This window comes from Hemitrygon akajei, chromosome 11 (genome assembly GCF_048418815.1).
Source record: "Hemitrygon akajei chromosome 11, sHemAka1.3, whole genome shotgun sequence".
Taxonomy (NCBI): Eukaryota; Metazoa; Chordata; class Chondrichthyes; order Myliobatiformes; family Dasyatidae; genus Hemitrygon; species Hemitrygon akajei.
Window position 1 is genome coordinate 139,391,810 of NC_133134.1, and position 27,018 is coordinate 139,418,827.

Here is a 27,018-nt window from a genome sequence, read left to right on the forward strand (position 1 = left end):
TTCTTTTCTTCTTGACTAGATTTATTACAGCCTTTGTACACCACAGTTCCTGTACCCTACCTTAACTTCCCTGTTTCATTGGAACGTACCTATACAGAACTCTACACAAATATCCCCTGAATATTTGCCACATTTCTCCCGTACTTTTCCCTGAGAACATCTGTTTCCAATTTAAGCCTCCAATTTCCTTCCTGATAGCCTCATAATTACCTTTACTCCAATTAAACACTTTTCTAACTTGTCTGTTCTTATCTCTCTCCAATGCTATTGTAAAGGAGATAGAATTATGAACACTATCTCCAAAATGCTCTCCCACTGAGTGATCTGACACCTGACTAGGTTCATATCCCAATACCAAATCAAGTACAGCCTCTCCTCTTGTAGGCTTATCTATATACTGTGTCAAGAAACCTTCCTGAACGCACCTAACAAACTCCACCCCATCTAAACCCCTCGCTCTAGGGAGATGCCAATCGATATTTGGGAAGTTAAAATCTCCCATCACGACACCCCTGTTATTATTACACCTTTCCAGGATCTATTTCTGAAGCACCATCAATAACTCATGCTGAGACTTAGGAAGTGAGATATTGGCTTTTATTGACTGGAAGAATAAACAGCACTACATCCTGGGGAAAATGAGGGAGAGCAGCAGCCCACAGTCGCCTTTATACAGGGGTCTGTGGGAGCAGCCACAGGAGCAGTCAGACAGGTATATCTAGTTCACCACAATTTCCCTATCTGCTCCTCGATATCCCTGTTACTATTGGGCAGCCTATAAAAAACATTCAGTCAAGTTATTGACCCCTTCCTGTTCCTAACCTCCACCCACAGAGACTCTGTAGACAATCCCTCCTTGGTGCAACCTTTTCTGCAGCTGTGACACTATCTCTGATCAACAGTGCCACCATATTTCCTACCATATTGATACAGGCAGGGGGAAAAATGTATGGTTTGGGCTTGATGCAGACAAGCCTAGCATCTTTATGAGAGTTCTGCAATATTGACATGAGACTCTGCAGATATTAGAAATTCAGACTAAAGCACACAAACTGCTAGACCAACTCAGCAGGTAAGGCAGTATCTATGGAGAAAAATAAAGCGTCGATGTTTTGGGCTGCAACCCTTCATTAAGATTCCTCTCCATAAATGCTGCCAGACCTGCTGATTTCCCCCGGCATTTTGTGTATTATTCCATAATATTGTCTTGTTTTGAGGCAGTTATCACTAGCTTTGGCTGTAGTTAAAAAAAATAATAAATGTGGCTTGACAACAGAATTTTTAAATTAAATTGTTACTTACCCAAGAGTGATTGTAACAAGACAAACATCATCATGATATATATAATAATTAATTGAAATCATCTTGTTACTAATTTCCAAGATATCTATTTTCTCTGCTCTCTCCAATGCATATTAATTTAATATGTTGAATATTACGACCCTATTTTGAGATTGTGGGTTGGACAATTGTTCAGAGGCAGTTCCCCTCAAAGAATGAGTGGCAGATTGAATGTGGAGGAGTGATACTGTTGTGTGAAACATCAAAACATCCATGTAGTTCAAAATGCTTAAGAATGTAATGTTGATTCAGTTTTTCCATTCAGAAATGAAATTGAACTACTTATATATTAAATGTTTGTTTGCTGTGACTTCAATCTGACTAATTTCCACTGGAAAATGCCATTAGTATTAAAGCAGGACTTCATTGCATATAAAATAAACAATCTGTTTATTTCAGATAGCAATCTTAACAAAAATGTTTTGAACATAAAACCCATTGTGAATTGTCATGCATATGATCCACAATGGTACTGTAGTACAGACGTATTGATTTTATAATTCTCTATTGGCCCTTTTTCATCTGATTGATAACAATGCATTGCAACTAATGGATTCCTACTATTATGCAAAGAATCTGCACAGCCCCAAACCTAACCCAACATTTACAAGTTTAATACTTTTTCTAGCTCATTTTTAATGTTGTTATTATGCACTTGGGAGCAATTTTTTCATTCATTTCTAATAATGAAACTAATGGAAAACAGAAACAAATGACAAGGTTATAGGACCTCTACCTACAATCTAATTTCCAATGGTTTCTTTTTAAAAATAAATCCTGAAACTGTCATGACAGTGGATCTAGATTTTTTTCTCTCTGAATATGGGATTCTCTCAGTTTACAATAACTGGACCTCAATCACTAATTGATGAGTAAGCCATTAGCTGAATATTTGATGCAATTCTGTCTGAGTTTTTAAATGACAGAAGCAGAAAACATTAGTTAGGTCACTTTTGGCATATTGTCTGCAAAAGAGAAGGATAACCAGAATGGGGAATGGAAAAATAGAGGGGGGTAGGTGTAATAACTACCCCCTCCTACTTCTCTTTCTTCCATAGCCCATTGTCCTTTTCTATTAAATTCCATCTTCTTCAACCCTTTACCTCTTCCACCTGTCATCTCCTAGTTTCTCACTTCATCACCCATTCCCCCCACCCACCCACCTACCCCCTCACCTGGTCTCACCTATCACCTGCCAATATGTACCCCTTCCCCTCTTCCCTCCTTTTTATTTTGGCTTTTGCCCCCTTTGTTTCCAATCCTGATGAAGGGTCTCGGCCCGAAACATTGACTGTTTATTCCTCTCCATAAATGCTGCCTGACCTGCTGAGTTCCTCCAGCATTTTGTACATGCTGTTCCAGGTTTCCATCATTTGCAAAAGTTGTTGTATTTATGATTTGTGCCACAGTAATGTAGCGGTTATTGTGGCACTATTACAGCTAGGGGCGTTCTGGAGTTCAGAGTACAATTCCAGCGTCCTTAGTAAGAGGTTTGTATGTCCTTCCCTTGAGCATGTGGGTTTCCTCCAGGTGCTCCATTTTCCTACCACATTCCAAAGACGTAGAGGTTAGTAGGTTAAACTGGTCACTATAAATGGCCCTGTGATTAGGTGAGCTGCTGAACAGTGCAGCTCTTTGGGCCGGAAGGGCCTGTTCCTGATTGTATCTCTAAAAAGTAAATTAGTAAATAAAATCTCTAGTGTTTATGATATGTGAAAGCATATGGGCTTTATTTAACTTCTTCAGGGTCAGCACAGACTGCATGGGCCAAAAGGCCTCTTCCTGTGTGATACTGTTCTTTATTCTAAGTAATGTAATTTAAATAACAACACACACAAAATGCTGGAGGAACTTGCAGGCCAGGCAGTATCTACGGAAAAGAGTAAGCAGTCAATGTTTTGGGCCAAGACCCTTCGTCAGGACTCCAGTCAACTGTTTACTCTTTTCCATAGATGTTGTCCAGACTGCTGAGTCCCGTTGAAGGGCTTTGTCCTGAAACGCCGACTGTACTTCTTTTCATTGATGCTGCCTGGCCTGCTGAGTTCCTCCAGCATTTTGTGTGTGTTGCTCGGATTTCCAGCATCTGCAGGTTTTCTCATCAATGTAATTTAAATTCTTGGTGTTATTACTTTCTGGAAGTATTTTGAAAGTGTAATATTGGTGCAGAAATTCAATTTTCCATAACTCCAACAACCTTACTTGGCTTTTCCTTCAATTTCTGCTGTTGTAATTTTCAAAACTATATCTGCATATATACTAATTGCATTGCAGTTTACTCTTTCCTGAAAATGGTATGATTTCTGTATGCCTCTTCCTCTGTAGTACATTAACCAAGTAACCGACTTTTAAAATGTGAAGCAAAATAACGACTGTCAGCAGGCTATTTGACAGTAAAGTCAAATTGAATTTTGTTGTCTGTTGACATTCACATATGTTAACTAAGAAATCATTAGGTATTGTTCTTGGAATCTAGCACAGGAGCTCCAGGGCAACGTTGTGTCTCCATTGGCTGCATGGGCAAGATGCTGCAAAGGAGGTGTTGCTTAATTTCAACAGTAGAGTTTAAACTGCTAAATTAATTAGTTGTTGATTGTGATACAATTGTTCTTTCTGATGAAGGGAAAGCTCCTCCTCATTAATTCATCCATTCACCTTCTCTTCAATTTCCAGCAGCTTCCCATTTCAGCTTTTGTCGAAATGCCCTGGATCAAAGTGTGTCAAATGATGATTTAAACTGTGGCTTGCAAGATGATACCGATAACCCTGCCTGGAATGATGGGGGAGGTCAACAGACATCTGGAAGCAGCAACATAAAACTCTTACAGCAGCCAGGAACTGAACAGTTTCAGGTACTTGGAATGATATTTATCATTTATACTGTTTCTTCTTTGGCACAGATGCAATAAAGATTTCCTTTCTCAATTTTGTTTGAAATCTAAAATAACAAATAATGTTGATAAAATACTGGAGACTGCTTTAAAATACTACTGCCTTTTTTCTCTCTGTCATTTAAATCATCTCTTTCCCATACTCTTCAGTCTTTCTCCATCAAGTTCTTTATCGAGTTCTTTCATAGCCTCTTTCTGCGTCTTATTCAATCTTTTATTTACACATTTGTGATGTTTGGTCATTTTAACCCTCTTTTTTTAAGTATGTTCTCTATTCCTTCTTTGCTGTCCTGGTCTATACAGTATTGCTTTTTCTCTTTATTTCCTAACTTTTTTATAAATTGCTGCATTTGTCATTTCTTTTGATTTATCCCCCTTTTGTTTCTTATAATTCAGTTAATCTGACTACTTAACCTGCAGAGTTTTGAACTAATCTGAAATATCGCAGCCTTCAAACGCTGTTTCGGTCACATCTTTTCCCTTAAATTTTTGGTCTTAATTCTGAACAAATGCCACATTGATTCAAATGCAGTCTATGTTCCTTTGCCAGATTCTGAAGATAAAAGGTATTTGTGCATTTTTTCAGATTTTTTTTCTTTAAACTGGGCTATACTTGGGTTTGATTGGCTTTATAGAATGAGAGACTGTCAATGATAAATCTCTGCACTTGGAACAGTTTTGTAGTTGTCATAAAACAGCCAAAGTTCATTCAGATTTGAAGGACTGCAATATTGAAGTCCACTTTAAATTCTGATGGACAGTAATTAAGACAGAGGTATAAAACACATTTCCAACCCACAAAAACTCTACCAGCAGTATAGTTGGTGCGATACTTAAAGTCCAGTAACTCACAAGAATTGCATGATATCTTGTATTGCTTTGTTTCGATGAATAAATTGGTCATTGATAATCTCTCTGTTCCATTTGTAAGTAGTTATTTCACTTTCTAGTGTTCTAGAGGCTAATTTTAAATTAATCTTTTCCTGTTATCCCAAAGTCATTCATTTTTGTAGATTTCTTTTTCCGCAGCTGAAAATAAATGGGCTTTTGAGATATAAGAATTAGTCTATTTCAGTGAGTCTCCATGTACTTTTCTGTCGTGAACCCTTGTTACTGTTTGCCAGATGCACAGAATTACATTGTACTGAATTTACATGATTGCAGGATTTCTTTGAGAACATAGAACTTGTCAAAAGCCTGCACACATTCTTCGATTTTAATCAACAGTATTCATGTTGCAGCAATAGTGAAAATGCCATGTCCTTTGGTTCTGAGAAAATTACAATGAGGTTTTTGTTCTGAGCAATTGGAAAGATGTAATATTAGATAGGAATTTATAAGCTATCTGTTTGTGAACTGGTAAGTTTTGTGCTTTTTTGATGCATTGGCTTTGTTTAAAAATTAGATCTTCTTTCTTAAGATTTAAATTGTTTGATTGACAATACAGTTTTTAGATGTTTTATATATTACTGATTGGCAGGAGTGTTCAGTAATACTCAGTATTACTGAATTCAGTAAACTTTAAGACTTGCATTGAGCCAGGGCAGGAACTCCATATCCTCTCCACATAATGGTATTATGTCACACAAAGGCTTGCTACCACACACAAGAATCTATTTAGGCTTTTGTACAATGCTTATTAGCAAATTAACAGCATTAAACTCACAAAAGTAATTACACTAAGTCTTTGTTATTCACGAAGGATAGGGGCATAGACTTGTCACAGATCAAAAGAAATACTGTTAAGGCCATTGGCATCAACACTAATATGCTGTCCATGCATATTTTATTCTACTTATGTTATTGCCTGTCAAAATCTACCCCCGTTCCAGACCCTTAGTGTTCTCAAATCTAATCCTAGCTTCAGCCAAAGATCCTAAACACATCTCTGGGCAAACAGAATTTTCTGGAGAATGCCCAAGAGCAGAAGTTCCCAACCTTGATATGGTCCATGGCACTAAAAAGGTTGGGACCCCCTGCCCTAGAGGAACACGTTATTTTTACCAGTGCTCCCAGTAATTCGTGGACAACCTCACAAGTATGCAGACAGCCAGTGTTTGGTGTATATACATCTTACTGCTGACAAGTTCTGGCACAGTGGATTATCCAAAAAGCAGCTCCTCCAACAATGTGGTATTTCTTCAGTAGCGCAGTGAGGTTAATTTGTGTTAGGTACTGACTTGTATACAGGAATGCTACCATGAAATATAACAATAATCTCAATGTGAAACTTATCTACCTATTCCAAACTGTTCAGTAGTATCCTTGAAAAGTACAGTGAGCAGCTGCATCACTGCCTGGTTTGGAAATTGCACCATCTCGGATTGCAAGACCCTGCAGCGGATAGTGAGGTCAGCTGAGAAGATCATCGGGGTCTCTCTTCCTGCCTTTACAGACATTTACACTACACGCTGCATCCGTAAAGCAAACAGCGTTATGAAGGACCCCATGCACCCCTCATACAAACTCTTCTCCCTCCTGCCGTCTGGGTAAAGGCACTGAAGCATTTGGGCTCTCACGACCAGACTATGTAACAGTTTCTTGCCCCAAGCCATCAGACTCCTCAATACCCAGAGCCTGGACTGACACCTTGCCCTACTGTCCTGTTTATTATTTATTGTAATGCGTGCACTGTTTTGTGCACTTTACGCGGTCCTGGGTAGGTCTGTAGTCTAGTGTAGTTTTTTTTTTCTGTGTTGTTTTTTACGTAGTTCAGTCTAGTTTTTGTACTGTGTCATGTAACACCATGGTCCTGAAAAAACGTTGTCTCATTTTTACTGTGTATTGTACCAGCAGTTATGGTTGAAATGACAGTAAAAGTGACTTGACTTGACTTGGAAAATGTAAGGCAGCTGGAAATGATGAAAAAGATATCTGGCTTAGCTAGCATAACCATATCCTGGTAAGAAATTTGCTCTTTGGTACGATAACACCACCAAAGTCTGTCTGAAGAATCTTTGAAATTTTTCATGCAAATTTGTGGCAAAATTGGCTTAAGATTTCTGATATAAATTAAGGTAGTTAAATTTGAATATTTAATCTAAACAAACTAAGTAAGTATACTGTTGTGCCCTAAATATATTGAAACATATTATTTCAACTTCCCAATTCCCGGCTGTCCCTCCATCATTAGTCACTACTCAGCGATATCACAAAATGAATCCAGGTAGATTTTAATTATCCTTTTAACCAAGATGTCAAAATCCTATGCAGAAGTACTAATTGAAGCAATTGAGCATATAATGCTTCTGGTGAGTTGATACCTTATTTGTTAGACCTTAGAACTTTATACTTAGTGTAATAAGGTGCATAAAGGATTGTATTCAATAATTTGCAACTCAGAGCTTAACCTTGTAAGTGAAATGGTCAATATCTTTTAAGTGCAAGAGAAGTGATTATATGCATTGAGATTCCAATTTCATCATGGCATACACATTGAAATATATAATTTTGTTCAATGGTGGCAATTTTAAATCTGCCCACTGGGAGACTGATGAGATTGAAGTAGCATTGCTTTTAACCACCCAATTCACATGCTATTGAATTTTAACTGCTTATTATGATTTCCCTGTTCTATGTGGCACCTTGTGAAAGTATTTTAGACACAAGTTTGTTCTTCTCACAAGAGCATTCTGAAAATTAGAAGCAACACACACAAAATGCTGGAGGAACTCAGCAGGCCGGGCAGCATCTATGGAAGAAGTACAGTCCTCGTTTCGGGCCGAGATCCTTCACCCAGTCTTGATGCAGGGTCTCAGCCCGAAAGGTCAATTGCTTACTCTTTTCCATAGATGCTGCCTGACCTGCCGAGTTCCTTCAGCATTTTGTGTGTGTTGCTTTGGAATTTCAGCATCTGCAGATGTTCTCTTGATTCTGAAAATTATCACCTTTTATGCTTGTTCCTAACATTGATAAGATTCTGACCTTTTACCATAAATATTACACTTAAATTGGGAACAGTCAGCAATATACTTAGAAATACAAAATGCATGATCATGACATCTAAATTCGTGGTAGTTTTATTCATAAAGTGATCGGAACTATCCATCTATCAAAGAATGCCACAATTTTGAGTTACTGAGCTGACAGAATATTTTTGTGAGAAAAATTAAGATACATTTTGCGTCGAAATATACTTGAACTGTGTCTGTACTCTGAGGTCTGTGCTGATTAGTTGACACTCTACAGAATAGTTGATATTAGTAACTGTCATAAGATTGGCTCATGTGTTGCCCACCAACTTCTGATCAATCAGTTAGCTAGATTTTCTTTTCTTTACAAATATTCAGCTCATACTTTGTAATAAAGATTAAATTCTACTGGGAATCCAACAGTTAGAAATGATTTGAATGTTAACATATGGAATGTTAGGAAGCCAGTTTTGTAGATCAGTAGCGTTCATAATGAAATTTCAGGTTTTGCTGAATTGAATAAAATCACTTAAGCAGATTGCTTATAGGAAACCTAGAAAATTATTTCAAACTTAGAGTGCATTATATTTAAGTATGCAAGAAATACATTTTCAGAAATGCTAATGTATAGAGGGGTGACCTAATTGAAACCTATCAAATGTTGATAGATCCTAATAGAGTGGATGTGGAGAGGATGTTTCCAATGATGGGAGAGTCTAGGACAAGAGGTTACTGTCTCAGAATAGAGGGCCATCCTTTTAGAATGGAAATGAGGAGGACCAGAGCGTGGTGAATCTGTGGAATTTGGTGACACGGGCAGCTGTGGAGGCCAAGTCTTTATGTATATTTAAGGGTATGAAGGGATATATGGGGAGAAGGGAGGAGACTGGGGCTGAGAGGAAAAATGGATCAGCATGATGAGATGACGGAGCAGACTCAATGGGCCAAATGGCCTAATTCTGCTCCTATACCTTATGGTCTTAAAAACAATGAGGTAGTTAGTACAGATTTTAAATCAATAACTGCCAAATTAACTGTCTGTAGTCCATCAATCACTCTGGTCAATTTATAGTACTTGCACATCCTCTGCCTTTCAAAAACCAGTGAGTGTCCCATGGTATCAAGTTAGTACCTTTGAAAAGTAGTCATTATAATGTGGGAAATACAGAAGCTAATTTATGCATAGAAAGGTGGCACAATTAGAAATGATGATTGAATGATCAGTTTTAGATGTTGATTGAGGAATGCACTAATCAGGATATTGGGATGTACATTGAATTATGTCATATTTTTAGAGTTTCTTGAGAATGATTCGGCACCAGGTTTAAATTTCAAAGGTCTCCGTGAGAAATAGAAAAGCTGAATTTATACATGGCATCTTTGACATTCTTCGTCTTTTTACACTGAATGAAATTATTTGAGAAGTGCAGTCACCATTGCAATAATTGAAAATAGAGCCAACAATTTGTGCATCACATCTGCTCAGAAACTACAATGTGATAACAAAACAGAACATCACTCTTTTGTTATTCCTCGAGGGCTAAATATTAGCCAAGATATTGGAGAAAACTCTCCTGGTCTTCTATGAAACCCTGCCATTGCAGTGTTTAAATCTCATCTGAGAGAACAGACAAGAGCTTGGTTAAAAATATCGAACTAGAATTAGCAGCTCTAACAGCTTGGTGCTCCTTCACCTTGGATTTTGATACGCAAGTCTCCAGAACTGTATTTTAAGTGTCATCTTCCCAACGCAGAAATGAGATTGCTATGACTGAAACAATGCTGAAACTAAAGAACAGCACTTCTGACATATGGTTCTTCTCTGTATCCACTATGGCTCGGGAAGTAACATGCCCAACCTTGTTAGTAGGTTGCTGATACCAAGAAACTGGAGTGAAGTATCAGCCCATTGTCTGCTCAAAGCCAAGAGAACTTCCTGTTGAACATGGCAAGCAAATCAACAGGCTAAATTAGATAAAGCTTACTGTATGGCAATAGTATTAACAAATCTGGTGTGATGGATGAGGACTGTTGTCAGAGAGAGAGAAAAACAATATACTAACTAACATTGTGGTAGTGTATCAATGTCAATCAGGTGCTTGTTTAATAATTTGTTTTAAAAACGTATAAATGATACTTTTGGTACAGATGAAGCTGTGTAATGTGTGCCATTTAGTCAATGTCAAATTCATACTCAAGTCATTATAATAATTGATTTATTCAGCACCACTGACTACATTAAATTGTTTTGATTTTGTTTTTACCTGATCACTGTATTTATTCTATTTCTTGGAGCTGCTGAAATGAGATTCATTATCTACACAGTCTCCCTTGTGCCAGTCAAATTACATGGACTAGATGTAATAGTTTTTTTTCAACTATCAATTAGACTGGAACAACTCTGTAATTCAACAAAGTACGAGTGGAAACAAGACACTTACTCAATGCCTTCTCCACATGTGTGAATCCAAGCAGTGGTGCAATGATTTCAGAGGAAGACGAATCAACATCTTAAATGGGGCTTTTGGAACCTTACATACTAAAACTTAGTCACATTGCTGCAATACATGGCAAGCTATCTGATTATAACAATATGTATTGGAATCTGAGACAGCCACAGCTCTCAGCCCAACTGATTTGGAATAAAATTAATGGGTCTCTATGCATAAAATGTAGCTGAAGGGCTCTGGAATTCATATTATATGCTTCCTTGTTTTTTAGATTTTTATTTCTATGGATATAAGTTTGGCACAAAAACATGGTTGTATTAGTAGGATATACACTCATTGGCCACTTTATTAGGTACAGGAGATTGGCTAATAAAGGAGCCACAGGGTTGAAACATGGTGTGGGCTTCTGCTGCAGTGGCGCATCCACTTCAAGGTTTGACATGTTGCTCAAAGTTCAAAGTTCAATTCATTATCAGAGTTCATACATCTCACTACATACAACCCTGAGATTCTTTTTCTGCCGCCATACTTAGCAAATCTATAGAACAGTAACTATTATCAAACTGTGCAAATGCAAATATAAGTAAACAGCAATAAATAATGAGTATGAAATAACATGGTAAAGAGTCCTTAAACTGTGACCGTCGGCTGTGAGCACATCAGAAATACACTGAGTGTATTTATCCCGTTTGTTCAAGAGCCTGATCGTTGATGGTTAGTAACTGTTCCTGAACCTGGTGGGCCGAGTCCTGAGACGTTTGTACCTTCTACTTGGCGGCAGCAGTTGTGCATTCAGAGATGCTCTTCTGCACACCACTGTGGTAATGTGTAGTTATCTCAGTTACTATTGCCTTCCTGTCAGGTTGAACCAGTTTGGCCATTGTCCTCTGATCTCTCCCTTAACAAAGCAGCTTCACCCACAGAACTGCCGCTCAGTGGATGTATTTTTGTTTTTCTCACCAGCCTCTGTAATCTCTAGAGACCGCTATATGTGAAAATCCCATGAGATTAGCAGCTTGAGATACTCAAACCAGCTTATCTCTCACCTGCAATCATTCCACAATCAAAGCCACTGAAATCACATTTCTTCCCCATTCTGATGTTTGGTCTGAATATCAACTGAACCTTTTCACCATGTCTGCGTGCTTTTATGCATTGACTTGCTGCCACGTGATTGGCTGATTAGATATTTGCATTATCGAGCAGGTGTACAGGTGTACCTATAAAGAGGCCAATGAGTATATTCATGAAGAAGGGTCTCGGCCCCAAAACATCAACGGTTTAATCATTTTCATAGATGCTGTCTGATCTGCTGAATTCTTCCAGCATCTTGTGTGTGTTGCTGAACACACACCCTAGTTTATTTGTTGTAGTGAATGGTGCTTTATGAATTTTGCATTGCCTTGCCTACAGAAAGAAGAGCAAGCCACCTCTTACATCAGGGGTGTCAAACTCATTTTAGGTCACGGGCCAGATTGAGCAAAATGCAGCTTCGTGCAGGCCGGATCAGTCGGACGCGTGCGAACGCAGCTTTCGTTGCCTCCGTTTTTTCAGCCTGCTCTCATGTGTCACAGTCTCTGCTATAACTACAAAGTGTTTCACTTTACAAATTCCGTTTCTTATGAAGAAGACTGCCGAATAAACACTAAAAACCCTGAAAACCTGGTACCTGAATAAACTCAGCAGTAGCCATATCATACGCCATAGGCGCTTCGATTACTGGGGCCAGCTTTAATAGTAATTAGATATTATCTCGCGGGCCAAAGATAATTCCACCGCGGGCCGGATTTAGTCCGCGGGCCTTGAGTTTGACATATATGATTTACATAATGATCCAGACTTCATTAAGCAAGAGAATCCAAATATTGCCTGGCATTATTCATATACAAATCAGTTGGTGAATGTGGCGAGGATAACATGAATCAGGGATCACCAGAATTTGCTGATTTGCCTACTCCATTATAAATTTTCTCATGATCTTCTGGAAATTGTCTCATAAAGAGGCTTTAATCTCAACCTCATTAGACAAATGAATATTTAAGTCCAGTGATGAGTAACAAAAATCTTTCAAGCAATATAAGAGTTAATGATTGCTCTGTAACCCAGAAAGAGAACATGTATAGACATTGTTACTTTAGTTTATAACTATCTGTAGGATGTTTAAAAAAGTACCTAAAGCAACATTTTTCAAAGTTTATTGTTCTGTGGTTGTGTATTCTCACCTCTCTCTCTCTCTCTCTCACACACACACACACACACACACACACACACACACACACACACACACACACACACACACACACACACACACACACACACACACACACACACACACACACACACACACACACACACACACACACACACACACACCCCCTTTGTCCCTCCTTATTTCTCTATTTGCTCAATACATTTGATTCACTAATTCACCCTGTTTTAGTCCATTTCATTAATTAAGAGATACATTTGTTACCCCTTTGTGTATCACATTCCCAAGTACCCGACTTCCCTCCCAGTTCTCTTTGTAACTATGTTTCCAATATCTTTGTTCATAAAACAATTAAGATCTAAACACAGCGAAGCAATTGTAAATAATGGATGATGCTATTAGTGCACTGCTCCAGAAGAGTCAGAGCCTTTGCTATGGCTTAGTTATTGCTTGCAAAGAGCTTTGTTGTTTATACAATAAGCCTATAGATACAAGTGCTCCACGAAAGAATTGATTTTCTTTTCTTTGCTTGGATTAGCTGCCTGTAAAACCTGCCACAGCAGAACTACTAGAGCATTCATGCTTCTCATGAACACTGATCATGAGGTTTTTGATAAGTCTTTCATGAGAGAAATACAGTTATTTTTTTTAATGTCTCGTCACCATGTTGACTTGATAATGGTCCAAACAGGACTGAACTTAATCCAAATTGATACACGGTTTCTGACTTCACCAATCAATAAATTCTAATTTAAATCATCAGAAGCAATTTGAATAATATTTTATTTCCTGATAATATTAGAATCCATTCAAAATCAAAATCCTTAGAGCATGTTTGAATATTTTTAAACCAAACCTTACATTCATAAAATCCTGTTGAAATAAACTCATCATTTCCATAGTTTAAAAAGATGCACAGTATTTTACACAAAAAATTGTTGCTCTATAATAAGTTCTCTCCTTTTCTCAGAAGGGAAGAAAATTCATATAATCATATAGCTTTGCACTACTGGAACATGGTTAGTAATACTTTCCTTCAAGCTGTTTTATCTAATCCTGAGCTGTTTTTCTTTTCACATTGTTTCATATTTTGCTTTTATATGCTTCTTACTTTTTCCATTTATAAAGAATTTATAGATGATGCTTCAGCTTATCTTTTTGTGACTGAGAGTTCGGTGATGTCACATTCCCTTCATAAATATATTTTACAATCTCCCCATTAGCTCTTTAAGACTATAGTATTTCTTTATCTTGGTACCATTTCATGAGTCAAGGAAAACAACTGACATATTTTATCACATTGTACTCCTTGACAATCATTAAGATTTCACTTACACCACTTTGAGCGATTACTACCCATATCTTATTTTCAGTATATAATTCATCTCATTTACTCTACAGCAGAAGAATATTACTGGTTATCAAATTGTTATCAAATTCTGGTGTTCTCCTGTTCAACAAGACTCCACAGCTTGACTAAAAAATTTCCTGGACCAGGATTTATTTCTTCATAACTTTCTTCTTGTTCTAAGTCTGTTTTTCCATAGCTAACTATGAAATAAATCAACAGATGTATCATTACCATCACTTCCCAGAAGCTGACTGAAGATTAGCAATAGTACGGGTGTCAGGTGTAACTTGACTCTATCAAAACATTAGTTGTAGAGAGATTAAAATGATTCATGTTTGGGAAACTCTTAAGGTGTGCTCACCTTCAATCCATTAACAATAACATCAAACAGGAGTTAAAAATTATGGATTGAGTAGTAGCTGACTTTATACACAGTTATTGTTAGTGTGAGTATCAAATAGGAATGGACACATAAGTAAAGTTCCAAAGTGGAAAGAGGATCCTTTAACTTTGACATTATGAACCACTTAAATGTGATTTCACTTGAATTATTTTATTTACAACACTGAAATAAATTAATAGAAAGCCTGACTGCATTTTTGTAATATTGTGATATAACTGCATTTTTTAGTTTGCAATTTCTGTTTATTATTTATTTATTTAGTATTAAGACATAACGTATGAAACAGATCCTTCTGGCTGTTATGAGCTACGCTGCCAGCAATCCCCAATTTAACCCTAGCCTAATCAAGGAGCTATTTACAGTGACCAAAAGTTTAAGCTTCAAAGTACATTTATTAACAAAGTATGTATACATTGCGCAGCCTTGAGATTTGTCTCCTTACAAGCAGCTGCAAAACAAGAAATTCCAGAGAACCCATTAAAAAAGACAAACACCCAACGTGCAGAGAGAAAAAAACATGCAAGCAATGAAAGTAAGCAAATGGCATTTAGGACAAATGTGAGTCCTCAGACGCTAAGCCTGGAGCAGCAAAGCTGGTCTACAGTTTCTGCCTCAGTTCCGCACATAGCAGAGTAAAACGTCACGGATTCTGGAGCAGCAGAGCCGGTCTACAGTTTCTGCCTCAGTTCCGCACATAGCAGAGTAAAACGTCACGGATTCTGGAGCAGCAGAGCCGGTCTACAGTTTCTGCCTCAGTTCTGCACATAGCAGAGTAAAACGTCATGGATTCTGGAGTAGCAGAGCCGGTCTACAGTTTCTGCCTCAGTTCCGCACATAGCAGAGTAAAACGTCACGGATTCTGGAGCAGCAGAGCCGGTCTACAGTTTCTGCCTCAGTTCTGCACATAGCAGAGTAAAACGTCATGGATTCTGGAGTAGCAGAGCCGGTCTACAGTTTCTGCCTCAGTTCCGCACATAGCAGAGTAAAACGTCACGGATTCTGGAGCAGCAGAGCCGGTCTACAGTTTCTGCTTCAGTTCCGCACATAGCAGAGTAAAACGTCACGGATTCTGGAGCAGCAGAGCCGGTCTACAGTTTCTGCCTCAGTTCCGCACATAGCAGAGTAAAACGTCACAGAGTCTGGAGCAGCAGAGCTGGTCTACAGTTTCTGCCTCAGTTCTGCACTTAGCAGAGTAAAACGTCATGGAGTCTGGAGCAGCAGAGCTGGTCTACAGTTTCTGCCTCAGTTCTACACATAGCAGAGTAAAACATCACGGAGTCTGGAGCAGGCCTCCGGCCTCAGCCTCAGTGCAGTGAAGAGCAGAGTAAATGACATGGTGCAGCGAGCAGAACTGGCCCGACACTCACCTCTGGCCCCAACACCCTGCCTTCTCAATCCACTTGGCATAATTTACTTATTATTATTTACTTGGTTGTGGTTTTATATCGCTATATTTCTACACTATTCTTGTTTGGTGCGACTGTAGCAAAACCCAATTTCCCTCGGGATCAGTGAAGTATGTCTGTCTGTCTGGCCTGGCGTTTAAATCATCCAAACATCGGGTCGTTCCTCACACTGAGATCAGGGCCCTGTCACATCGATAAGCCCTAGGCCAGGCCATGTTTCAGTTTAGACCAACCTTTCCAAATCAGTCTGACACTTAGATCCATCAACCTTGCTCCCGGTTTCGGTGGTCAGGAACCGAAACAGCCTCACTCACGTTCTGACTTTTTTCCACTCCTCATGCCAAGGTTGTGTTTCTTGCTTTGAAAACCACCAGTAATTGTCGCTTGCCCGCATTAGCGTTATCTTAAACTGGAAGCCAATGAACCAATTAACCTACTGACTGGAATGTCTTTGGACTGTGGGAGGAAATCGGAGCATCCGGGGAAACCCATGCCTTCCATGAAGAGGATCTGCAAACTTCTTACAGAGGACTCCAGGACTGATCTCAAACTCAAAGGCCTGAAGTTGTAATAGCATTGCGCTAACTGCTACGCTTAAGTGGCACCCCCAGTTTGGTTAGTTTGTTGAACTAAATTTTTACCACTAGTGAGGCAATTTACTTCAAGCACAGGCTTTGTTTGAGTGACATATTTGTTGTAGGTTCCGCTACTGTTAGAAGTGAAGCTGATTCAGCAGCATTGGTAGATTGAAATTGAGCCTCAGATCCTTAGCCTTGATAGAAAGAATATAAGCTAGTGGTGCTGTGGAACAATGTAGTTTGCAGCAAGTCATTATTCTTTCTTTTATTCATTGAATAGCAAATTTGAACCAAGGACAACAACCATAAGGTTCCATCAGCAGGTGAGGAGCTTGGAAAATTTATTATACAAACTTCTCTGCAATTTAAAATTTTTATTGTGTTTTCTATTTTTAGACTCTTTCTCTCAAATTTTGTCATTGCTTGTGTCAATGCACAATAAGTGGAAAATACTGCAACCCTTTCCCTTGGAAAGTAACTTCTGTATTCATCATTTTCAAATGTAAAATAATCAGACTTTGTGCAGTAGGACTGATATCCTTAGTTCCTTTTGCACATTTCAGGATAACATTTTACATAGAAGGGATGTTAATCATTCCAGAAATGTGAGATTGCTACATTTATTCTCCACTCTCATTTTGCTTATTCTCACTCTACAAGATTACAATTTTTTTTAGTACTTCCCTTTCTACCTTTCTATGACATTCCTTCTCTGCTGATATATCAGCAAGTTTGTCCCTTTGAACATAAATTATCTCAACTCCTTCCTTTCAAAAGAAATTCCACCAGTTAATGTCACAACTTTTCTGTCTCAAGTCCGCATACATGTAAACAACACCAACCTTCAGGATTATCTTTGACACCATGATTTGCTTGAGTTTTTCCCTGTCAATAATTTGATATCCCAAGTTACTGCAGTTTGGGTCTCACTTGACCTCTTGCTGGCTCTCAATACAAGCTCCATTCTATTGATTTCAATCTGGTCAACACATTTCATGCAATAGATTTATCACCCATTGACACAGACCGTTCTGGTTGGCCTGTGATGCAGGCCAAGGCTGTTCAACCATAATTGTTCAGATACAAGCTGGCTGTGTCTCTACTGCCAGAAGAGATTTCACAATGAACTTAACTGAGATTCAAACAATCTCACAATTCTAATTAAGGTAATAAAGGGAATAAAACGTTTTGTTGAAGAAAATCTCAAAACATGTTTAGTTCAAATGATTGGGGTGTATTGCTACGTTAATTTCACCACTTTTTAGTGTTGCTCATTTCACAGTACATTACAGCAACAAAGCATATGTAGAGACATTTTCCTCATTTTAAATATCACTAATGGCCTCAGTTATGTAAATTGGAATCTATGGTGCACTGGCACAATTTTGCATGAAATAACATTGGTGAGGAAGTTAGCATGTGCAGTGAATGCTCAGAAGTATGCAGAGTGTGCAGACTATATTATCAGTCTGAGCTCAATGCGAACGTGGTATCAAAACCACTGCTTTGTAATTCAACGTTCCAGCTAATTCTCTTTTAACCCCAGAATGTTAAATGTGTTTAGCTGCATGAAGCAGCACTTGGTGTGTCCAAATTTCAGCATATTGTACATTTCAAAATTTGAAATGTTTAGATCATCTCATTAAATCATGTCTGTGGAATGTTTTACTGTGGTAATTACGGTTTCATCTCCAATACATATCCCTTGGTGTATGGTAGTTTATTGCTCCACTCCAGTGATGGGATTGGTTTGGCTTGAGAACCTGTTACAGAAACAGGCAAGTTTGGGTTCTGAGAATGGACGAGTGATCTAAACCTCAAGGTTGTCCAAGTGCAAAGTCAGAGGCCCAAGAGTTGCTAAAACAGAGGTCTGAGACAGAATTAGAGACTGGATAATCCCAGTAGTTCTGTTTAGGCAAAACCTTAATAATCAACTAACCACCAGTTATTTGATGGCTTTTTCTCCCCCCTTGGCTGTTGCTATGATTTGAGAAGTGCTTCATGTTCTCAATAATCAGTTCATTGTATGTCTGATGCTGTGGGATATTTTACTGCTATAATGTAAAAGAGTGCATATTATATTGTATTTTGTAGAGAGGGAACATGGGTTTGAAAGTTATGCAGTGTCACTGACTGAAGGCAGAGTATCTTATGAGAGCTTTTTATTAACTCTATCTTATACTGAAATAAGGGGAATTCTATTCCTTCCATCAGTAGGTGTATGTTACCATAATTAATGCAGCACACAGGCTAAAAACATCACAATGCCTTAATTCATTTTTCCTGCACTGATGTCAACAGTCAGAGTTGTCTTTGATCGCATGCTGATACAGAACACATGCATGCCTACAACTAAAACTGCACAAAAGTATTGGCATGTTGAAACAATCCTTCTCCTGCTTGGATAGCTCTGGAGTAGAACTGCCTGGTTTGAGTAGGTGTTATTGGAAGGTGCTGCATGCTGCTGTACCTCCCTGTGACAGCCCTTCCCCTGAAAGATATGAAAGAAGTTCGCTGATGACACGGCCATAGTGGGGTGTGTCAGGAATGGACAGGAGGAGGAGTATAGGAAACTGATACAGGACTTTGTGATATGGTGCAACTCAAACTACCTGCGTCTCAATATCACCAAGACCAAGGAGATGGTGGTGGACTTTAGGAGATCTAGGCCTCATATGGAGCCAGTGATCATTAATGGAGAATATGTGGAGCAGGTTAAGACCTACAAGTATCTGGGAGTACAGTTAGACGAGAAGCTAGACTGGACTGCCAACACAGATGCCTTGTGCAGGAAGGCACAGAGTCGACTGTACTTCCTTAGAAGGTTGGCGTCATTCAATGTCTGTAGTGAGATGCTGAAGATGTTCTATAGGTCAGTTGTGGAGAGCGCCCTCTTCTTTGTGGTGGCGTGTTGGGGAGGAAGCATTAAGAAGAGGGACGCCTCACGTCTTAATAAGCTGGTAAGGAGGGCGGGCTCTGTCGTGGGCAAAGTACTGGAGAGTTTAACATCGGTAGCTGAGTGAAGGGCGCTGAGTAGGCTACGGTCAATTATGGATAACTCTGAACATCCTCTACATAGCACCATCCAGAGACAGAGAAGCAGTTTCAGCGACAGGTTACTATCGATGCAATGCTCCTCAGACAGGATGAAGAGGTCAATACTCCCCAATGCCATTAGGCTTTACAATTCTACCGCCAGGACTTAAGAACTTTTTAAAAGCTATTATTAATGCTTTTTGAGATAGTGATTTAGATGCATATCATATTTTTTTTTTACTGATTTAAGTATTGTATGTAAGTAGTTTTGCTACAACAAGTGTATGGGACATTGGAAAAAAAAAGTTGAATTTCCCCATGGGGATGAATAAAGTATCTATCTATCTATCTATCTATCTAGTTGAATTTTGTGTACAATATTGCATAGAACAGAACACAGAACAACATTTAAAAATCATTTGTACAGGTACTTGGCAACACACACAAAATGCTGGAGGAACTCAGCAGGCCTGGCAGAATCTATGGAGAAGAGTGAACAGTCGATGTTTTGGGCTGAGACGTCAACTGTATACTCTTTTCTGCAGTTGCTGCCTGGCTTGCTGAGTTCCTCCAGTATTTTGTGTGTGTTACTTTGGATCTCCAGCATCGAAAGATTTTCTCGTGTTTGCATACAGGTACTTGGACAGGAAAGGGGTAGAGGAATAAGGAACTATTGCTGGCAAATGGGACTATCAGAGTTAGGCATCTGACCAGTGTGGTAAAGTTGGATGAAGACCCTTTTTCTGTGTTGTACAGCTCTATGACTCTAAATAGTGGCGTAGTTTAGCAACAGAATCTGCTGGCTATGTGTGACCACAGGTAAGCCAAAGTTATTGAGAATCCGAACAAAAAAGCCTACTTTGGAAGATAAAATTAATACCAGTTGGGTAAAGCCTTTCCTATCAAAGGCAGTACCATCAAATAAATTGAAAATAGATGAGCATCACCAGCAATTAAGATAAGTTAGAGTGTGTCATACCAATGTCGTTTTAAGTATGGGAAGCTCAACAGCACAACTAGTAGAGCTACTGGTTCATAGCTTCAGTGATTCAAGTTCAATGCTGACCTCCACCGTTTTCCATCTGGAGTTACCATCTTCTCCCTATCAGTATGTAGGTTATATCCCAGAGTTCCAGATTCCTCCCACATCCCAAAGATGTGTAGGTTTATCAAGCACCGTAAATTGTCCCTAATGTCAGTATCTGGGATATGTTGATGGGAATGTGGGGAGAATAAAAAAATACCCAAGCGTTAGTGTAGATGGGTGTTTGATAGTTGGGATGGACTCAGTGGGCTGAGGGGCCTGTTACCATTTTGTATCTGAGGCCGACGTGAGAACATACTTCAGGAGGGTAAACCCACAGAAAGCATTTGGCTCAGGCAGTGTACCTGGTCACGCCAGTGCGAATCAACAGGCTGGAGTATATACTGATACCTTTAATCTCATTTCGGCAGTGTGAGGTATCCACCTGCTTCAATTATACCAGCACCCAAGAAGAATGTGGTAAGCTGCTTCAATGACTATCGTCCAGTAGCACTTACATCCACTGTGACCAAGTGCTGTCAGAGGCTGGTGAAGAAACATGTCAACTCCTTCCTGAGGAGTGACATGGATCTGCTTCAGTCTGCCTGTGGTCACAACAGGTCAACAGCAGACGCCATTTCATTCAATTATGGAAAATGCTTACATCAGGATGCTCTTCATTAAATAAAGCTATCATCTGCTCAAATCAAATTAATAAGCTCCAAGACCTATGCCCCGATACCTCCTGGTGCAGCTGGATCCTCTATTTCTTGACTTGCAGACACCAGTCAGTTCAGATTGGCGACATCTCCTCCACAATCACCATCGGCACAAGTGCACCACAAGGCTGTGTAGGCCTCCGTTAGTCTTGATAGACCATGGATTTGCACCTTCTGCAAGGTTTTTTTATGGAAGACCAGCAGTTGCCCAAGCTGCAAGTCTCCCCTCTCCACGCCACCGATGTTGTCCAAGGGAAGGGTATTGGGACCCATACAGCTTGGCACCGGTGTCGTCGCAGAGCAATGTGTGGTTAAGTGCCTTGCTCAAGGACACACACGCAGCCTCAGCCAAGGCTCGAACTAGGGACCTTCAGATAACTAGATGAACGCCTTAGCCACTTGGCCATGCACCAACACACTTAGCCCTTTGCTCTACTCACTATATATTTGTGTAGTATACTGATGGAACATCGCCTTCACAGCTAGGTTAGACCTGCCAGAGAACAAATCTTTGCCTTACTTCGCTGATGTTCGGCCAGTGTCACTCCTATGTCATGGTGAGGCGCTAAGGTAGGATTTTGTAGGATTTTTTACCATCTCTGCTTTATTCAACTGAAACGATGACATTGTATCGGAAGCACATCAAGAAATTGACCAAGACACAACTCAGGCATTTACACCAAATATTACGCATCAAGTGGCAAGAAAGGGTACCAGATGTAGAGGTGCTCGAATGTGCTGGGACAGTCAGCGCAGAATCGCTCATCACAGCTTCTCAGCTGTGTTGGACTGGTCATGTCACAAGAATGAGCAATGATCGTTTACCCAAAGCTGTTTTCTATGGCGAGTTACATGAAGGAAAGAGGAAGCAGAAGCTGCGTTACGAAGATGTGCTGAAGCTCCATATGAAGAACACTGACATGAATGTCAACACCTGGGAGAAAGATGCTTTGGACAAAAGAAGTTGGCGATGTATTGTCAAGAAGTCAATCGCAGCTATCAAGGAGAAAAGGCAGAAGAAATACGAAGCAGGTCATGAACGCAGATATTCGGTGCTAGACCGGTCAAATCACAAATGCAACCGATGTGGGAGACAGTGCCGATCCAGTGCTGGTCTTGTGGCCCATAAACGTGCCTGCAGAGACTAAACTCTCAGCACAGTCAACATCAAAATCGATGGACAGCTGAAGAAGAAGAATATACTTGTGACTGTGTGGCTAAATACAGCTCCAAAGTCATAGTTAAGTTTGCTGATGAAACTTGTTTTTGATCGAATTTCAGGTGCTGATGAATTAGCATATAGCAGGGAGATTGAAAATCTGGCAGAACAGTGACCCAACAACAACCTCTCAGTCAGCATCAGCAAAACCAAAGAGCTGATTATTGATTACAGAAGGAGGAAAACAGAGGTCCATAAGCCAGTTCTCATCAGGAGATCAGAGGTGGAGAGGGTCAGCAACTTTAAATTCCTCAGTGTTATCATTTCAGAGGAGCTGTCCTGGCCACTACAGAGAAACGGAGAAGACCTGGCAGCTCCACTGCTTTCTTAGAAGTTTGAGAAGATTCAGCATATCATCTAAAACTGTGACAAGCTTCTATAGAGGGAGGGCATATTGACTGGTTGCATCAGGGCCTGGAGTGGAAATACCAATGCTCTTGAATGGAAAAGCCTACAAAAAGTAGTGGATACAGCCCAGTACATCAGAAGTAAAGCCCTCCCCACCACTGAGTATATGTACAAGGAGTACTATCGCAAGAAAGCAGCATCCATCATCTAAGACATCCACCTTCCAAGTCATGCTGTCTTCTTGCTGTTGCCATCAGAAAGGAGGTGTAGAAGCCTTAGGTCCCACATAATCAGGTTCTGGAACAGTTATTACCCCTCAACCATCAGGCTCTTGAACCAGAGTGGATAACTTTACTCACCACAACACTGTCCTGATTCCATACCTATGGACTCACTTTCAAAGACTTCTACACCTCAACATTCTCAATACTTATTTATTAATATTTTTACACTTTTTTTGTATTCGCGCAATTTGTTATCTTTTGCACTCGAGTTGTTTGTCATTGATGCATGCAGTTTTTCATTGATTCTAATGTATTGGCTGTGAATGCCCACAAGAAATTGAATCTCATATATCATGACATATATGTACTTTGATAATAAATTTATTTTGAGCTTTGACCTTTGATTGTATAACTTGAGCTTGATGGTTGTTGCAAACTCAGTTGTCAAGGGCTTGTTTCTGTGTTGATTCTAGTTTTTCATTGTTAGCATTCACATTACATTAAGTGCTTCTGCAGAGGCTTTTTTAATGACATGATTTCACATTAGCAGTACCAGTATAGAAAAACATATTATTATTTCAGATGCAGAGGTGGAAGATGAGTTTAGAGGGTAAAGTCAATTATTTGGGGCATAAAATTATGGCACATCAAATTTCTCAGTTGTTGGCAACCATCACTGTTAATACTTACCTACAAAATGGTTTTGTAAATATGCCATGTGGGTATGATTGACTCCATCTGGCATACTTCTTCCATGATCTCACATTCTCCTGAAGATACTGTACATAAATGTGCAAATTATCTTACCTATTGTAACTAAATGAAAATTACAGCATTTCAATAATGGAAAGTGTGATAATGAGAAGGTAGAATTAAAGTTGTGTGTTTAATATTTTAGTAACATTTGAGTAATATTAAGATCACAAGACATAGGAGCAGAATTAGGCCATCAGCCCATTGAGTCTGCTCTACCATTCCATTCGTGGCTGATCCCGCATCCCACTTAACCTCATATATCTACCTTCTTGCCATATCCTTTGATGCCCTGACTGATCAGGAAATGACCAACTTCCACCTTAAATACACCCATGGACTTGGCCATCATCTCAGTCTGTGGTAGAACATTCCACAAATTCACTACCCTCTGGCTAAAAAAAATTCCTCTTTATTTCCGTTTTAAAAGGTCACCCCTCAATTTTGAGGCTGTATCCTCGAGTTCTGGATATCCCCACCATAGAAAACATCCTTTCCATATCCACCCTATCTAGTCCTTTCAACATTTGTAGGTTTCAGTGAGATCACCATGCATTCTTCTGAATTCCAATGAGAACAGGCCCTTGAGCCTGTACTTGAGTGGCCCAGTCAGAGTCCTAACCCTTAATCCAATCGAACATCTCTGGCAAGACCTCAGTATTGTAAATACATAGTTTGATTCAGCATTCTTGTTTGTTTAAGCATTCCTGGTTGTTTCAATAATTTATTAGGAGTTATATGTAAAGCTACATGAATGGCACACATCATCACACTACCACATCGTTCGTGCATGCCTACCTTAGAGTAAAAAATAAGTTAGACTCACATTCTAGACACCCACGTTTTTCTTCCAATTAGTTTTATGTTTTGGAGTAACAAGACATAATAATGGCAACTAAGAGGTTTTAAATGAACAAGAGTCGATTATCTACCTGTTGAAGTGCAGTGAGATGTTTGCGTTAAAAACATAAGCACAGCACATACTTCTCTGCAGGGGATAGATATATCGAATTAAAGAAAAGCCAGAATATGGACTAAATTCACAGGTTCATTAGCAATGAATACTGGGTGATAATAATCATAAACTTTAAAATAAGCAGAAGTTGCTGGCTACATCAGAAAGATAGGTGCATTTGATTGCAAAAGAAATATCTGGAATATATACAGTATACTGAGTGAATCGAACAGTATTTTCAAGCTACTGAAATATTCAATCAGAAGCTAGTGCCATTTTTGCTGAATGCATTGTGTTTAAAGGCATACAGGTTGCTTAGAAGTTTGACTGCTCCAATCAAATCAGCTGAAATGACCATTGCAGATGTTGTGAAAGTAATGCAGGGACATTTTGAACCAAAGCCCCTGTTGATTGAAGAATGCTTTACGTTTCATAACCAGAATCAAAAGAAAGGGGAGTCCATGTCAGCTTATGTGGCTGAATTGAAGCGATTATCTGACTATTGTCACTTTAGTAATGGGCTTAATGATGCACCGAGAGATGGTTTAGTTTGTGGAATCTTACAAGAAAGTATTCAAAAAGGGCTCCTACCTGAAGCACAACTTGTATTTAAAGGAGCAGTGTAATTGCTGTATCAGTAGAAACAGCAGGCTGAGACGTAATTGAGCTGTAGTCATGAATGAAAGTGAGCATGACCAAAATTTTAACAGGACTGGCCTGGCCAAACAAATTGTGTTATTGTTGTAGCAGGGGTTCACGTACACCAAACCAGTGCAGTATTAAGGGTGAAATTTGCAGAAAATGCTACAAAGTAGAATACATATAAAGAGCATTTTGGGCAGATAAAAATAAACAGACTGCCCAGGAAGAGAAAAAAGTTAAAAAGTCAAGTTGCATTTTCAAAAATAGCACTAATCAGCATGCTGTGGATGACAGAGTGACATGGGACAGTATAGCTTTGAGATTTACAATGTGAAAATTAACAATAGACAAACAATATGGCTTACACTAGAAGTGAACGGAATTAAAATGGAATTGGACACTGGCTCAGCTGTTTCACTCATTCCACAAAGATTCTGCAGATATCTAATTAAGAACTCATACCAGACAGAAGATTATTCCTGTGGGAATAACATTCATAACAGTGCAATACAACAACCAACAAGCCCACAGCAGTATTCAAGGATGGCATTGGAAAACTCGAACATATTAAGCGTAAAATAGTGTTAAATGAAAATGTCTCACCAAAGTTTTAAAAAGCCCATCTGGTTCCTTAAAACATAAAGTAGCCAGTGAGCTAGATCGCATGGAGGCTGAAGGAATTCTTTCCAAGTCTAAGTGGTCCCAGTAGCCAAGAAGAATGGGTCTGTCAGGATCTGTGGTGATTGTAAGGTTACCATCAACTCAGAACTGAAATTAGATCAATACCCTCTGCCCAGGATGGGGGATATGTTTGCAAACATTTTTGGAGGAAACATTTCAGCAAAGTGGACTTAGCTGAGGCCTACCTATAGATGGAAATGGAACAAGTTTTTCTCACCATAAGCACTCACAAAAGGCTTTATTGCTATAATAGGCTTATTTTTGGAGTAGCATCTGCACCTGCACTCTGATAGAAATCTAAGGACCAGGTCCTGCAAAACTGTCTGGGTACTCAGTGTTACCTGGATGACATCATTGTTACCGGTAAGGATAACAAGGAACATCTCCAAAATCTCAAACCTGTGTTAAAAATATTAGAAGATTATGAGCTCAGAGCATGACATAACAAATGTGAATTCTTTGAACCAAGCATCACTTACTGTGGTAGATGCCCCAAGGAAGAAGGACATGCCACAGTTGCAGTCATTTTTTAGAATTTGTCAATTACTACAACAGGTTCCTGCCAATTAAGTGCTCAATTCTGGTCGCCTCACTACAGAAAGGACAGTGCTCAATTCTGGTCACCTCACTACAGGAAGGACATGGAAACCATAGAAAGTGTGCAGAGGAGATTTACAAGGATGTTGCCTGGATTGGGGAGCATGCATTGTGAGAATAGGTTGAGTGAACTCAGCCTTTTTTCCTTAGAGCAACGGAGGATGAGAGGTAACCTGATCGAGGTGTACAAGATAATGAGAGTCATTGATCATGTGGATAGTCAGAGGCTTTTTCCCAGGGCTGGAATGACTAGCACAAGAGGGCATAGTTTTATAGTGCTTGG

General features: G+C 39.3%; 1 protein-coding gene across 3 annotated transcripts in view; it reads left to right on the plus strand.

The window, feature by feature from the left end:
* samd10b (sterile alpha motif domain containing 10b) overlaps positions 1–27,018 on the plus strand; it is a 115,055-nt gene that overhangs the window by 11,593 nt on the left and 76,444 nt on the right. For 2 of the 3 annotated variants that reach the window (XM_073061794.1, XM_073061792.1), the window contains exon 2: positions 4,012–4,190. In XM_073061794.1, the coding sequence (XP_072917895.1) occupies positions 4,012–4,190 (179 nt within the window). The remainder of the gene's footprint in view (positions 1–4,011; positions 4,191–27,018) is intronic. The other variant, XM_073061793.1, reaches the window with a different exon arrangement.